Here is a 15448-nt window from a genome sequence, read left to right as displayed (position 1 = left end):
AATGAATTATTGAATGGAAAAACATTCTTTTTCATAAATAAGAAAAGATCCTATTTTCCTATTATTCTGCATCTGGGACTACACAGCCTCATTGCTGAAAACTCCAAATGGGAGTTACAGTTAATATAAAATATATCTTTCCAGTGGCAGAATTTGGGTTCTTGGAGTCCAGATATGCAAGTTAAATAATGCATAGATATCAAATCAGTGGGCTTATCTCTCTGAACAAGGTGACACTTCAATAAGAAAAGTGTTCTGATGGACATGCATAAGTCCTAGATCATTTTCTACCCTTACTTTTTGTTCAGGATCTTACACTGAAGTGTAATGAAGAGGAAAAATCTCTTAGCCCTGAGGCTTTTTCCAAGGTTTCATTGACCAATCTGCGCAGGTCTGCAGTCCCAGACCTTTCTTCAGACCTGGGAATGAACATTTTTAAAAAGGTGAGTAGAACCACTTAGGCATTATGATAATTTAGTAACTAAGAGTCAGTGAACCCTGGTACAGGAGGTGGGAAAAAGAACCAAAGTTAATGAATAATGATGATAACCTGTATTTGTATGGTTTAATTCATTTTATCAAGGATTTTATATGACTAATTTCACTTATTCCAATGAGATCCTTATTCTCCCTGTTTTGCAGAGAAGAAATTGACCCTTAGAAACTTTGGGTAGTTTGCCAAAGACTGAGCCCAAACTCAAAACATAAATCTTCTAGCTAAACAATTCATGTTCTTCTGAATCCATCCCTCCATCTATATTTTATAAGTATATAATTAATCAAATAGAAAATACTGTACTATGTTTAGACTCATATACAAATAGTAGGTTTGATTTTTGTTTCACAAAACTTTTACCTTATGTAAATGAATAACATGAACATATTTTAACTTGCAATTTATGGAGTTCAACTTGTTTCCAAATAAGCGGTCGTGTCTGCCTTCATTAGTAATGCAACAGTCGGCAGTAACCATTGTTTTTCTAAAAATATTGATTATTTGGGACAGAAACAGATGTTTTAATACTCACATAAGAAATATAGGAGGAATGCTAAACTCACGGAATTTGTTTGGTAGAAACAATGAGTTTGTACCAATGTATGCATAAGGGATGCACAAAAACAAAAGATGAATGTTTAAACCCCTCAAATTACTCTCCCTTCCTTCTACAACACACTTATCCCATTGTTCTTGCCACTTTCTGAAGCAGTTCTGAAAGTTCTCTTTGATGAGTGTCTTTACAAGGTGTGATAAGAAGAAACACAGTGAATGTTGCTGGCAGCTGCCATCCAATGGAAAGGCAAGCTTGCAAGACCACTGCACATGTCCTCACCCAGCTTATTCATCAGCCCAGTGGCAGGTGACTTCCGGCTCTTCTTCCAGTCCAAATCAGCAATCCAAATGGAAGGCAAACATTTTTAATTGATTCAGGACTCTGAGGCATAAAGAAATGAAAGAAGACTTCCATAACGGCTTGAGAAAGTGGCAAGAATGAGGCCATAAGTGTGCTCGAAGGGAGGGAAAATATTTAGAAGAGGATTAATGACAATGTATCTTTTACTGTAATACTTTTTTTAAAAAAAGGAAATACTGTATTTTTCAATCAAGCCACTACAATATGATGTTCTGAATCATCTTCAACTGTCCTTGTGAGCAGTGACACATTTTTGAAGTTAGCGGACTGGAATGATTGGTTGAGTCTTGAAAAATGAAAAAGAAAAGAGGCATCTTGGTCCAAGTGATGACTCATGAATTCTATATTCACATTTCGGCCTGTGTCAAAATCACCTAGAGCTTACTACATACAACACACTCTCTGAGTTTCTGATGCAGTGTGTCTGTGCTTGAACTTGGGAGTCTGCATTTCTGACAGTCACCAAGGGATGCCAATGGTGCCGTTCCAGGAACCACCTGAGAACCACTACTCCAGTCCACCCAGCAGAAATACCTGTGGAATGGAATGTAGGGGCTTTTTCTTAGTTGTTTTTTTTTTGTTGTTTATTTGTTTGTTTGTTTGTTTTTGGTTGTTGTTGTTGTTGTTTTAACACGTCACGGAACTCTCTTCCTTTTCTACTGAGTAGTATTCAGTGCCTTCCTGGGTCTCTGCTCTCTGGAACATTTTCCATGTTTCTCTATCGAACATGGAACTCACAGGGAAGCAAGCTATAACTTTTTCTTTGCCTTACGCCTAACCCCTCATCTCTGACCACTGCAGTTCAAGAGCCGAAAAGAAGACCGAGAGAGGAAAGGCTCCATTCCATTCCACCACACTGGCAAAAGGAGACCTCGAAGAATGGGTGTGCCATTCCTGCTTCATGAGGACCATCTGGATGTGTCCCCCACCCGCAGCACATTTTCCTTTGGCAGTTTCTCTGGGCTTGGAGAAGAAAGGCGAGGCATTGAAAAAGGAGGCTGGCAAACTACCATTCTAGGTGACTGCAAAGTCCTTCCACAGTAGGCAGAGTTTGAGGGGCCTGTTCAGCAATCCTAATCTAAGAACCCCTGGCGAAACTGGATCTCGCTTGAATAGTTCAGCCAAGAAATTTGGGCCTACGTGCAAGTTTCTCAGTGCTTAAATAATGCAAGGTTTTCACAGCCAAACAAACACAGATAATTAAATTAATTATGCAGGAGTTCTGTATAATTAGCCAGGTAATGGTCCTGTTTCTTAAATCATGCAAAAACACGGCCTTCAGGGTTCAGCATATTAACTTTCATTTGTTAATCTAAAGACAGACTTTTAATTTCACTTTGTTGTTAAATGAAGGAAGCTAAGCAAAGAAAAAGAAATGTCCTTTTCCCATTTTTGGATGGCATACTGAGAGGGTTAGCTTAAAACCAGGAGCTGACAGCTAGCAGGGCCACGGCAGATGGTTTCTGACATTTAGCTTAGATTGGGGCTGACCTTATCACAGGCATTTTCATCAATCATGTTGACCTTGACTATTCCTGAGGCAAGTTCAATTCTTGTTATTTTGGCTGTGCTTCATGTTCTTCCTAATGGTCCTCACTCGAGCTTCTGGAAAGTCAAAGTCTCTGCAGAGAATCTTGCAGATGTCAAAACCCTCTTGTGGCGCTCTTGTCCATTTCAGGGAAACTGACGCGGCGGGGCAGTTCGGATGCAGCCACCGAGATGGAGAGCCTGAGCGCCAGGCCCTCCCACTCGCATCACACACTGGTGAGCGACCTGCCGGACCACTCCAACAGCCACGGCGAAAACACTGTCAAGGAAGGTGCGTCTCCAGTGGGGCGTGTTGGGCAGTGTTTCACATTTCCCTTTCCCCCTCTTACACCATTACCATTTCGGTTGTGCTCTGTTTCCTAACATTTTTTGAAAACTTGCATTTCTGCATTCCGTCTTTTGGTAACTTACTTGTTAGCCTTGCTTGGCCTATCCTTGGTAGGAAGAGCTATCCGATACCCCACCCCACGCACCACATCTCCAGATAGAGAGCAAGGAGCAGCAACTCATGTGTTCCTCAAATGATCACAGGTTCCCAGGGTGAGAAAGCACTTTGGAAAACATGGAGATTCCAGGCTTCAGTTGCCTCTGAGATTTGTGTCATGAGCCTTGTACACCTTCACTGGGGGGAATGACTGCCTTCCCAGCCCACCCACCCCTTCTCAGACAGCCTCTATTTTGGGTAATACCTGTGTGCTTCCAACAGAGCAAATACGTGTCTCTGGGTGGAATCTAACTCAAGTTCTTACTCTTCAACAGGGTAATTAATTCCTTTTCTTATTCTTCTGCTCTCGTAGGAGCATAAATTTAATCTGTCTTTTCCCTGAACTGTATTTCAAATATTCAGTGACATCTATCAGTTGCCACATGTTCTATTACATTTAACCAAAGAAGAATTCTTCTTGTTTGCTGTTCTAAATATATTAGACCAAAACCAAAATATTTTGATAGCCATAACCTTATGGGACAGTATTTCAGTTAAGGTAGTTTATATCAATATAGTCTGTCATCTACAAGTCATTAAAATGTACCTATTATTATCAATGAAGTCAGGCAAAAGTTAAATCCTAACATTAGCCTTAAGGAAGCCAGTTGCAATGCACTCTTTCTGTAACTTTCATTATTCATCAGGTATTACATGGCCTTTACAGCTTCAGCAGTTCCATGGGAATTGAGAATGGCTCGAGAGTGCAAGTCAAACATCTGCGAAAGTTACAGCTATGATCATGATCATAATTTAAATAGCAGTGTAACTGTCTAACTGGTGTAGCAGGGTAATATGAGGAAAACTAAGACGTTGCTTTCGTTTTATTAGTGCGGTCTCAGATCTCTACTATCACAGTTGCAACCTTCAACACCACATTGGCGTCATTCAATGTAGGCTATGCAGACTTTTTCAGCGAGCATATGAGGAAGCTCTGCAACCAAGTGCCTATCCCAGAGATGCCTCATGAGCCCCTGGCCTGTGCGAACCTGCCTCGAAGCCTCACAGACTCCTGCATCAACTACAGCTACCTGGAGGACACAGAGCACATCGATGGGACCAACAACTTCGTCCACAAGAACGGCATGCTGGATCTCTCTGTAAGAATGAAGAACTTTTCTTATGAAGACTTGAAAGATATTGACCCCTTAGTTCAATTTTTACTAGGTTGGGTAAAATGACCATATAGATTCTTACAAGTACTGAATCTGAAAATTAAAAGCTGTCTTAAAAAAAAAAAATTTCACAAGGGTGTCAGCTAATCCAGGTGCACCGTTTGTTTTTTCCCAATCATTGCATTAGGTTCCCTCTGATTTCTGAAAATTTTTATAATCCAAAATTATGAGCAAATATACAAATCATACAAATATACACATGTTTACTTTTGGTAAACTTCTTTTTATCAGAATGAGAATAAGAGGTTTATTTATTTTCTTTTATTATATAAGCAACAAGACTACATGCCTCCTGTGTAGCCAAAGAAGTGAATATAAGCCCTTAAAAGATTTAAGCTTGCAAGCTTAAGAATGCCTGTTTTGAATATAGTTATTAACAAATGAAAGGGTTTTTATATCTTAAAATTATAGTCCACACACATTATTATTGCACATTAGGGAAGCGGGCTTAGCAAATAATTTAAAGTATTAAAATTAATAAAGACATAATTTAAACATGCAAACACTATGCATTTAAAATTGAAGGGTAAATCAGGATACAATTGTGAATGAACAAATGTTTCTCTATTATGAACACAAGGCAGTCGTTCTTCATTCATTTTGTGGACAGGGAAAGGGAAAGGTAGATAACTGAAACACTTCGATTTTAAAAATCAGTCAAACAGGTTTCCCTTTGGGAAAATAATTGCTGTCCCTTTCACTCACTATGTTTCAGTGTTTCTGTAACTGTCTGTATCATGGCAGGTTTTGGAAGACTTACGTGATACTATGTGTTTTTAATTCTTTTAGTGATTTATATCCTATATAAGCATGTACACAAAGTTCCAGTGCAGTTTGGATAAGGATAACTGAAAATTGTCTGAATTATTTATGCCCAAATCCACAGCACAGCCTAAGGAAGTGGATTAAACAGAATAACCAAATCTGTTAAGGAAGTGCAGGTAATTTAATCATCTTGTATTTATCTTCATTTTTAACAGGTGGTTCTGAAGGCGGTTTATCTTGTCCTTAACCATGACATCAGCTCTCGCATCTGTGACGTGGCTCTAAACATTGTGGAATGCTTGCTTCAACTTGGGGTCGTGCCATGTGTAGAAAAGAACAGAAAGAAAAGCAGCAACAAGGAAAATGAGGCTGTGGAAAAGAGAGCAAGTGAAGGAACTTTTCAGTTCAAAGGTGTATCTGGAAGCTCCACCTGTGGATTTGGGGGCCCTTCAGGTAGTGGAGCTGGAAATGGTGGAGGAGAAGAAGGAGGAAGTGGAGATGGTGGAGGTGGAGGAGGTGCTGGAGGAGGAGGTGGAGGAGGTGGAGGCGGTCCTTATGAGAAGAAGGATAAGAACCAAGAAAAGGTATGACTGAGCCTCCTTCTGTGTCTTCCTGGAAAATGCTTGCTTGCCCAATGCTTGCTTGCCTAAAATTTATTGACTCAAAACAGCAAGCAATCACAAGAGCAAGAAAGTTATGGTTGTGGAAATCTCTTTGTTAAGTTCTCAGCAGGCATGAGTAGAAATAATTTGTTGAAACTGTGTTCTCAATCAAAAAACCATTGTCAGGTACCCAGTGTCAGAACTAATTCTTTGGTCATGTTATTTCTGTAGAATGTCTCAAGTACATTACAGTGCAATAATCCTAGGTAAGCCACCAAGGATGGCCTCTTTCTCCAGACATACAGGGTCTAGTCTAATTGACACTAGAGTAGACTTAGTCTAGTCTAAATCTGCTCAGGCTACCATAACAAAATGCTACAGACTGTTTTTATTTTATTTTATTTTATTTTATTTTATTTCATTGGTATGGGAAATTGAATTCATGACCTTGTGCTTGCCAGGGAGGCGCAGTGCCACTGTATGCTTGCTTGCCCAATGAGGTATGTTTAAACAGGAGACATTTATTTCACACAGATTCAGATGATTGAAGTCTAAGGTCAAGGTGCCAGCAGGGTGTGTTTCCTTCCAGGGCCTCTTCTCTTGGCTTCTAGATGACTAGGAGACTGTAGCACTATGTGTTTGTATGGCCTTTTCTTTGCATATGTGTGGGAGAAGAGGGGGCAAAGAGTCAGAAAGAGAAAGGCAGAAAGAGAGAAGATCAATCTGCCGGGGTCTTTTGTTTTTTGGGGGTTTTTTGGTGCTGGGAATGGAACTTGCCAGGCAGGCTCTGTGCCACTGAGCTATATCCCTGGCCGAGAAGATCAATCTAGTTTCTACTAGTTCTTCTAAAGGCTAATCCCACTGGGCTGGGGTCCCAATATCTGACCTCATCTAATTCTAATTACCTCCAAAAGGCTAATTTGTAATATTTCCATCATTTGGGGAATTAAGACATCAATAGAGGTATTTTGGGAGGACATAAACAAACAATATAATTTTCCTTAGTATAAAGTTCTTCCTTGATTTAGGTAACACCTTCTCAGCAGGCAACTTCAATGGCAGCTGAGGAGAGAGCAAGGGAGGAGCTTTGCTTGATGAGTTTGTAGATCTGTTTGCCTGGTTTGGTGCAGGAACAACTCTCCTAGGCTCAGTCCTCCTGCGCCTCCCTGTGCCAGATCCCAGAGGCTGGCATCTTTGTTACTAATTGTTCCTAAATTTCATTTCCTCAGCTTTGGCAGGACCAGTTATGATCTCTGTACGTAACATCAAGAATTCATTTTGTTCTTTGAGTTTAAACACAAATTACCAAAATTTAAATCCATATAATTTAACACTGATCTCAGTTTGAGACTTTAGCTGGAAAATGTTGTGCAGAAATTGAAATCAACAAGAAATTTGAATCTCTAATAGGTAACAATCTCATATCATGTCAAGTGTTTATAAAAGTAAGATTACACTACATAGGATTCTGCCATCTGTATATATTGTATAAACTGTAAATTGCCTATTGTGTTCTTATAGGGTATCATGTTTTTACATCTGTAGAATTCTTTCCTCTTGTAATTTCCTTTCTCTTTTCAGTCCCACTTGGAACATACTCAATTTGTATTTATCATCTATTTATCATCTTTACATGGCTTTCTTATACCTTCCCAGTATCCATGGATTCTGACCCAAATATTCTTGCTTCAATATTATTGGATTCCTTATCCTTTCATTCAGGATTTTCTTCTCCTGTCTTAATCATATGTCTGTATATTATCCTAGACATTATAGCTTGACACTATAACTGTTAATGAACCAAAATTGTCACTGTTGGTCTGTGTGAGGAGTTTGAAGGTCAGATGATATAGTCTCCAAAGAGTCAACAAGAGGTAAAAGTTGTGTACCTCGCTAGTTCTCAAAATAATATTACATATTTTTAGTACAAAGAATTTATCAAGTGAAACCTGATAGCAGGTCAAGTGCCTTGTGTTTATAATTTACAAAGGTCTGCTTTGCCCTAAAACCATCTGTTATTTTCAGTGGAATCAGAGAGCTTATCTAATTTTGCACTCTAGTAGTACCAGAAGCTTGGGGGATTGATGAAGACCGAAAAGAAGATCAAATTTTCTGTTTCTGTATTGGCTACCAACTCAATATACTGAGAGCTTCAAATGTTTTCTAATATCTGCCATTTCTGCTTGTAGCTTTGTATGTCTTTCTGAACATCTTCTATGAAAGCAACCTAAATCCCAAGGACATGTGAAGAATTAAAAACCTGAGCAAATATTTACAAAGAGCTTTTGAGAGCTAGAGAATTTTTAAAGCAACATGTAGTAATTTTAAAATATCTAACTGGCATATATAAAATATATATTTCCAAATAAGCCCTGGCCTTGGTGACTTTTCCTGAGGCATTGCTCATATGACTGTGTTGTCTGTGCACTACCCTAGGCTCTTGACGACAGGAGCCAACAGGACTGAAGTCTGATTCAGACTTGGTTCAGAGAGCCACTCATCCAAGGCCCAATCCACCCAGAGGGCTCTGCTTTGTCTAATTTATTCACCAAGAGGGCATGACTGTTTTAATGTACATAATGATGCCCCAGAGGATAGCAGCACCCCACACCTACAAATAATAATTAACGTTTGTTTTGCTTTTGTTAGGGGCCTTACACGTTTGGACTGGACTCTCACAGACCCAGAGCTAGGTATTATGACTCCCACTGTGTACAGCAGAGTGGCTCAGTGGCTTTGCTAAGGTTATATAGTAACTAAACGTTGGCACTAGGGCTTGACTCCTAACTAAAGATGATTTCTTGGTTGGTAAATACATCATGAAAAAGGGGGCTCTGGGTCTGGGATGGCTTTGCAAAGCAATCCTCGGGTAATGGGGACATGTAGAGCTACCCTCCCCCCATTTATGCCGCTGAACAGTTCATCAGAGGTAGGCTGCCTCCAAGGAAACAGCACAATGTTGGCCTGATGGTGGCTACAGCTGTCCAGCTGGAGGCTATCCTGGAGAGGCACTCAGCTGAGAGCTGTCAGCCATCAACACATCCGACCGCTCAGACAAAGAAAATTTTCTTCCTGCAGAGAGAATCTCTGGGGTCCAGCACTCTCTCCAGTAGACAAATTTGAAGATAAGCAAAGAAGGACCAGTTATAGAACACTGGTGGAGGAAAGATTCTACCCTATCATGTTAAAGCAGATAATAATGCCTAGACAGCCCCTTAACCCTCTCATAACCTTCCCGCGTTAACGTACTCCCTCCGTATGTAGCCCCAAAGTTTATGTGTCACCCTGACCATGTGACTAATGAAATAGTCTCTTACAATTACAGGGCAATTCTCATCTATTATTTCATTTACATAGCAAACCTATGAAGTAGAAAAAGCAGCTATTAGGGTCCTTGATTCACAGGCAAAGGAACTAAAATACAAAAAGATGAGATAAATTATGTAATATCATATGCAAGGAAGGACAAGGAGCTAGAATCCCAGGGTCACAGAGCATGTGCTGAGGGCTGAATGTAGGTAGGAGGACTGAGGGTGTCTGCCACTACCAGAGATAATGGCTCTCCCACACCGGGCTCAACATCTTTCCTTAGCAACAGTTTCCTCATGCTTCTCTGGAAATACAGTAATTCAAGGTGGGTCTTTTGGGGGAACCATGCTCTCCACTCACAAAAACAGAGGAAGGGAAAGAGCAAATGAGAGAATGATGGCAATTCTCTTAGGAGAGCTTCCTATTTAGCTTCAAGGGAAGAATCAGGGGCATGTTTAGAAAGTTCCATATAATCTCACTTTGCTTGTGCATGTATCCTGTAGTACAGCAAGAGAACAGAATTAGAAAAATTCCTCAAAAATGTCAGAAGTTGTCATGAGGTTCCAAAGTTCCAAATATAGGTCATTTCCCAAAGTTGAGCAGCGGTCCTTACCTGCTAGTGTTATCAGACACCTTCTGACAAGGGTAGTTTCTATGGAAAGCATTTTCCTGTCATCTCTGATAGTCCCACCATGCCTTTCTAGGCAGCTGTTCTGATGATCTTTCAAGAATGCAAAGCAATGATGGCGAACCTTTTAGAGCCTTCAGTGATAACAAACAGCCAGCTGCAGCACACCTGCCATAGGTTCACCACCACTGATACAGAACAGATCTTCTAATTAAGAAATTTGTGTTCATATCCGTAAGCACCAGAGGATATTCAAAATGTGATTTCTTTCTTTAGTGCTAGATTTTGGAAAATGGAGTTCATTTGTTGAGCCCTTGACATTTCTATTTCCCCATCTGCAGGTGCTTATTGCAAACTATATGAACTTTATGTAAATCATAAAATACATAGAATCTTAGTGGCAAAAGGATTTCAATGATAAAGTAAACTGACTGCTCTTTGTTTCTCGGCCATGGGCACTAGGATGAAAGCACACCTGTAAGCAACCACAGGCTGGCCCTCACCATGCTCATCAAAATCGTGAAATCTTTGGGATGTGCCTATGGTTGCGGAGAAGGACATCGAGGGCTCTCTGGAGATCGTCTGAGACACCAGGTATTCCGAGAGAATGTAAGAGAATTAAAGTAGATTCCATTTCCTCCCCCTCTTCCCTCTCTCCAGTTGAGGAATGAGTCCTTTGACAATGAGGGTCAGTGTTCCCTAAACTATATTGCATTTCATGGAGATTGTTAATGCCGTCTTGGGGTGGGAGTATTCCCACAAGATATCTCAAGACATCTAAAACTCAAGCTTAGGAAAGTTTAATTGGGAAAATTCTGCTGCCTCTTGCCTAAAGCAGACCAACCACCAGTTGGTGAAGGAATGCATAATTGGAATGTATGAATGGCAGTTTGAAAGAAGAGATGAGTACATTCAGCAAGCTTTTGATGGCCTGTGACTAATGATTTTTAATCATCTGTCTGGGTACTGTAGAAGCATACTTTATATCAGAGAAAAGGGTCAAAGTTAGGACCCAGTTTGTTGTTCTTACTTAGATATGGAAAATGGCCCTTATTGGGACAAAACAGGACTAAAAAAGTAGCCAGTTGTTTTCTGGCTGCTTTGGCTGAGAATGAACCTCGACTTCTAGATATCTGAGATCTTATCCCTCTGAACTGTGTGAAACCTGAAACTCTGCATTTATTCTTGCACAAGCGGAGCTCCGTCATAAAACATGGTCTTGTTCTGGCTCCTTTTCCATTGCCTCTGCTAATTGCTACACTTCCCATCTGATTTGAGCAATAATCTACTTTCACAACAAGCCTGAGCTGGGACAGTTTCCTCACACATACATTTGAATTGAAACTGTAGGAAAATATTCTCTTAAAATTAAGGATTTGATGCAAATCTGAGTCCAGGAAACCCTTCAGCAGATCTTGGCAGAGATTTGGGATCATGTCAAAGTCTAATACCAGCCTAGTTTTCTTTGGTGTTAGGTTTTGACATGAAATGTTCACACAGTATTAGCATGCTGGGTTTTTTGCTTAATGTGTCATCTGTCATCTATTTATTTATCCATCTTTCTTTTATATTTTGTTATGTTTTATTATTTCAGTTTATTATGTTTATATGGGGGTTATATTCAATGTAATTGACTTCAAAATTCTGAAATTCAAACATTTTGACCAAGATCGAGATTTTTGGGTCAAAATTTAAAAGTCAAAATAATAATAAGGCACCAGAAAGCTTACATTGCTTCCGTCTGTGCACATATGTATGCAATTTTTGAACTTTTAAATTCTGACACAGTATGAAATAAAGCCTAGTAGGTTAAATAAACAGCATCGCTCCTCAGGCAGGAGGCCAGTTTCATGAGATGAAGACCTGAAATATAATAAAAAGTGTCATGCTATAATTTTAGGTACAAACTGGCTCTGATAACTGTGTCTGGTCTTTCTGGATTTGCAGAAAGCCAGGCTGGTTGGATCAGGAGTGGCCTTTGCTACAGTCTGTCCACTATGCTTTCTTGTCCAAGAGCATAGCGTGCTTTGCTGAGGTCGCCCAGCTGTTTTCATACCTGGCTTCCAGCTTGTCCCAAAGGACAGTCACTCTGTCATCTTCTAGGCCTGCTCCAGGCTCATTATAGAGATCATGTGTGCTTATCCATGTTCAGCAAGCACACTGTCCGAGAGATACAAGTTTGAGAGATTCCCCTGAAAAATGTCTAGTTCAAGAAGTTAGTCGCATATTTCTCTACCATTAGATTTTCAGAAGTCACCTTTTTTAAAAAAGTTAAGAATATTTCTTACTTTTAACAGATCATAGTCTCTGTACCTTTTTTAAAGAAACATTATTTAATGATATTCATTACAATGCTTAGTGATTTCATGACATAATCCTATAATACTCCTTAGATCATTGATGTAATCATTACCTGGTAGTACCAAATTATTGAAAAGAAATTTATTCATTCTTTAATACTTGTATATCTTGAAGATGTTTAAGGCATTCATTCAGAAGCTAAATATTTAAGGCTTGACACTCCTATTTTTAAACTTGAACTTCCCACTGAACTCATGCACGACATGTAGACAGCCTAAGATCCTTAAAGAATGTAGTTGAAATTGTGCCCTTATGGTGTATTATGTAAAGAACATGGAATAATCTATATTTAAGAATTTTCCAACCTAGGATTTTAAAAGTAGTTTGCAAATATTAAAGTGAAATTCTTCATAAATTCTTTATGGAATAATAATTGAATTTTTTGTGTAGAACATGTTTTACCTAAGTGCTCTGCAACCTTCAGTTTATAAAACAGCACGTATTTTATAAGAAATAAATTAATAAAATATAGGAATTTACTTGGGATCTGGCTACTAATAAATTCTCTGGAAATAAAAATACCTAATTTCAAATCTGCTAGTACATAATAAAGAAAAAAAATTTTAAGGTCCATTTGACTATGATATACCTAGAAAAATTAAACAAGTTAATACTAAAATAGCTGCCAATTGTGTAGCTATTTTCAAGTTTCCTCCTGTTTTTACTTTTTGTCTTTCACTCCCAAAATTTCCAGTATCTTTCCCTGGGGCTTTGTCAAAATTGTAGTGCAACTTAAGTTTTCTTTTGGATCATCATTAAGAGCCCATCAATAAAATCCTGCTGCTCAGGCACCACCTTCCTAATCTGACTCCCACGCCTCTGCCTGGTTGTGCCAAGTTCTCTGTCCTCAATTACGGTGAATCTCCCTTGCTCTCCCTCCTTTCTTGATACTTTGCCCTTTTATTTCAGCCCAAAGACTTTCGCCATTTCCCCATTCCATTCCATCATGATGGGTTTTCTTGTATCTCTTTTGTTCATACATAGATTTTTTTTCACCGAAATACCAACTGATCTGTTAGCAATCATCCTAAATCTTCTTTTTTGGAAATGGGTGGTATATAAACACATTTCCAAAAAACATCATTTTTGACCTATTAATGAGATGAATATAAGCCACAGGAGAAATAACTATAGATTAGGAGACAGGCCCTGACTTCCAGTTTTTGACTGTGCTGTGGAATTTGTGATATCAGCTTGAAAAAAGTCCTTGGCTTCTTTGAGTTTCAATTCTTGACTGTAATAAAGGAATACCCAGCAAATCACAGAGATGTAAAAGTCAAATGTGATGCATGCACATGCAAGAAATATGTTTTAAACAGCAAAGCATCACACAAATGGAATTTTTCTTTTAGCAGTAGAAGAGAGCTAGAAGGCCCCCTGAAATCCCAGGCAGTATCAGCATTTTATTTGCCGCCCTCTACAGCTAGTAATTGTTATTTCATTGGTTCTGGTGACAGGAACTATACCCTTTTCGTTTGCCAGGTGGCAAAATTATTTGTTGGATCCTAAGAAATAGACTGTTATTTTGAGTAGTAATGATCAGTTGCTTTTCATACTTAAGAGGCTTCTGTTTAAATACCATATTTTCAGAACTAAATTCAGACACATAAACAAATTAGGCTTTATTTTATACTTCTCATGTATTTTAGCAAACTCTTCCTCTCCGCTGTATAAGAGGACACTGGAACCTACTTCCTACCCTCTTTTCCCTCACTACCCCCACTGAATCCACTCACTTTATAAGTGCTTAGCACAGGAGTGGCATGGCCCCCTCCCTTCCACAAAACCTCATGAATTGCTAATTCTAACACTTGACCTAGTTTTATACTTTGCATTATTTTCATTAAGATCTTAAAATCTTGATCTTGGTGAAAATACTGAATTCTTCCTGGGATCAGTATTAGACTTTAGCTTTGGGGGTTTTTCTTCCCTATGCAAGCTCGCAGGGATTGGCCAGTCTGTCTCTGCCCACTTAGACAAGAGCAGCTAGCAGGGTTGGTTGGCACCAGGCGGTGGGGGTGGATGGAAGTCCTTTCTTTCTGAAGATTTCTATCTTAGGCTGCTCATATCTGTAGCTTAAGCTGGTACTTTTGACTTTTTCACTTTTCTTCCTTCATTGCAGGCCCAGAACTGCCTCACTAAGCTATACAAGCTAGATAAGATGCAGTTCCGACAAACCATGAGGGACTATGTGAACAAGGATTCTCTCAATAATGTAGTGGACTTCTTGCATGCTTTGCTAGGATTTTGTATGGAACCAGTCACCGACAGTAAGTAAAGCTGCCCCTGAGTACTAGGAGCAGTCGATGTGAGGTGAAGCAGGTAGTGTTTCAAGGGCATACCAAGTCTGTGGGGATAGAATGTAAAGAAGAGATACGTATGCATGCATGCATGTGTGAGTGTGTGTGTAATAGAGTACAAGCAGAAAGCCTGCCCATCATCTTTTATGGCACGTTTTGTCCTTAGAGGACAATTACCTCTGGGAATGAGAACTAGATAAAGCTTGTGGCATCCTCACCTTAACTCTCCAATCTTTACATTACTAGTCATAGGCCTGCCATATCTCACATGACTTTCTTTATATGACTTCAATAAATCTAGAGACAGGAAATATATTTTTTAATTCAACAAATGTGAAATGAGTATCTGTGACATGTCAGGCACAGTGCCTGACCATTTTTTCACAATAGAAAACAAAGAGAAAATAAATACAAGTGGTTGCAGTAAATATAGAAATAACATGATTTTTACATATACATATAGAATTAATTTTTAAAAATTAAGCAAAAGAATCTATACATAGGCCTATAACCTATTTCATAGCTCCAGTATAGAGACCTAAATTACTATATTAGGTTTCCCATCATGAGGACACAATACCCAACACCTACAATTTAAAGGAGGAGATTTTTAATTTGTTCAATGTCCAAGGGGTTCAGTCCATGGCAGGCTGACTCCAAGGCAGAAATATTGAGGCAGAACAGGTTTCCCTATTCACTGTGGCCAGGAAGCACAGCGGGGAAACAGTATCAGAGAGGAATGCGCAAGGGACAATGTACAGTACTCAAGGTTACAGCTCCAGGACTCACCGAGATGCACACAAGAGTGTGCTCTACTGATCTGCTAGGAATTTCTTTTCTTTTCTTTTCTTTTCTTTTTTTTTT

At 39.2% G+C, this 15448-nt stretch overlaps 1 protein-coding gene across 4 annotated transcripts in view; it reads left to right on the top strand.

Annotated features, from left to right (window-relative positions):
- Unc80 (unc-80 homolog (C. elegans)) overlaps window positions 1-15448 on the top strand; it is a 204032-nt gene that overhangs the window by 38909 nt on the left and 149675 nt on the right. For 3 of the 4 annotated variants that reach the window (XM_005396950.1, XM_013520683.1, XM_005396951.1), the window contains exons 9-15: window positions 309-443; window positions 2214-2430; window positions 3091-3231; window positions 4276-4544; window positions 5600-5968; window positions 10386-10532; window positions 14407-14554. In XM_005396950.1, coding sequence (XP_005397007.1) covers window positions 309-443; window positions 2214-2430; window positions 3091-3231; window positions 4276-4544; window positions 5600-5968; window positions 10386-10532; window positions 14407-14554 — 1426 coding nt within the window. The remainder of the gene's footprint in view (window positions 1-308; window positions 444-2213; window positions 2431-3090; window positions 3232-4275; window positions 4545-5599; window positions 5969-10385; window positions 10533-14406; window positions 14555-15448) is intronic. The other variant, XM_005396953.1, reaches the window with a different exon arrangement.

Source organism: Chinchilla lanigera, unplaced genomic scaffold (genome assembly GCF_000276665.1).
Source record: "Chinchilla lanigera isolate Chin_1 unplaced genomic scaffold, ChiLan1.0 scaffold00056, whole genome shotgun sequence".
In the NCBI taxonomy this organism is placed as follows: domain Eukaryota; kingdom Metazoa; phylum Chordata; class Mammalia; order Rodentia; family Chinchillidae; genus Chinchilla; species Chinchilla lanigera.
The sequence above is the reverse complement of the archived record's forward strand: the minus strand, read 5'-3'. Positions and strand labels throughout refer to the sequence as shown.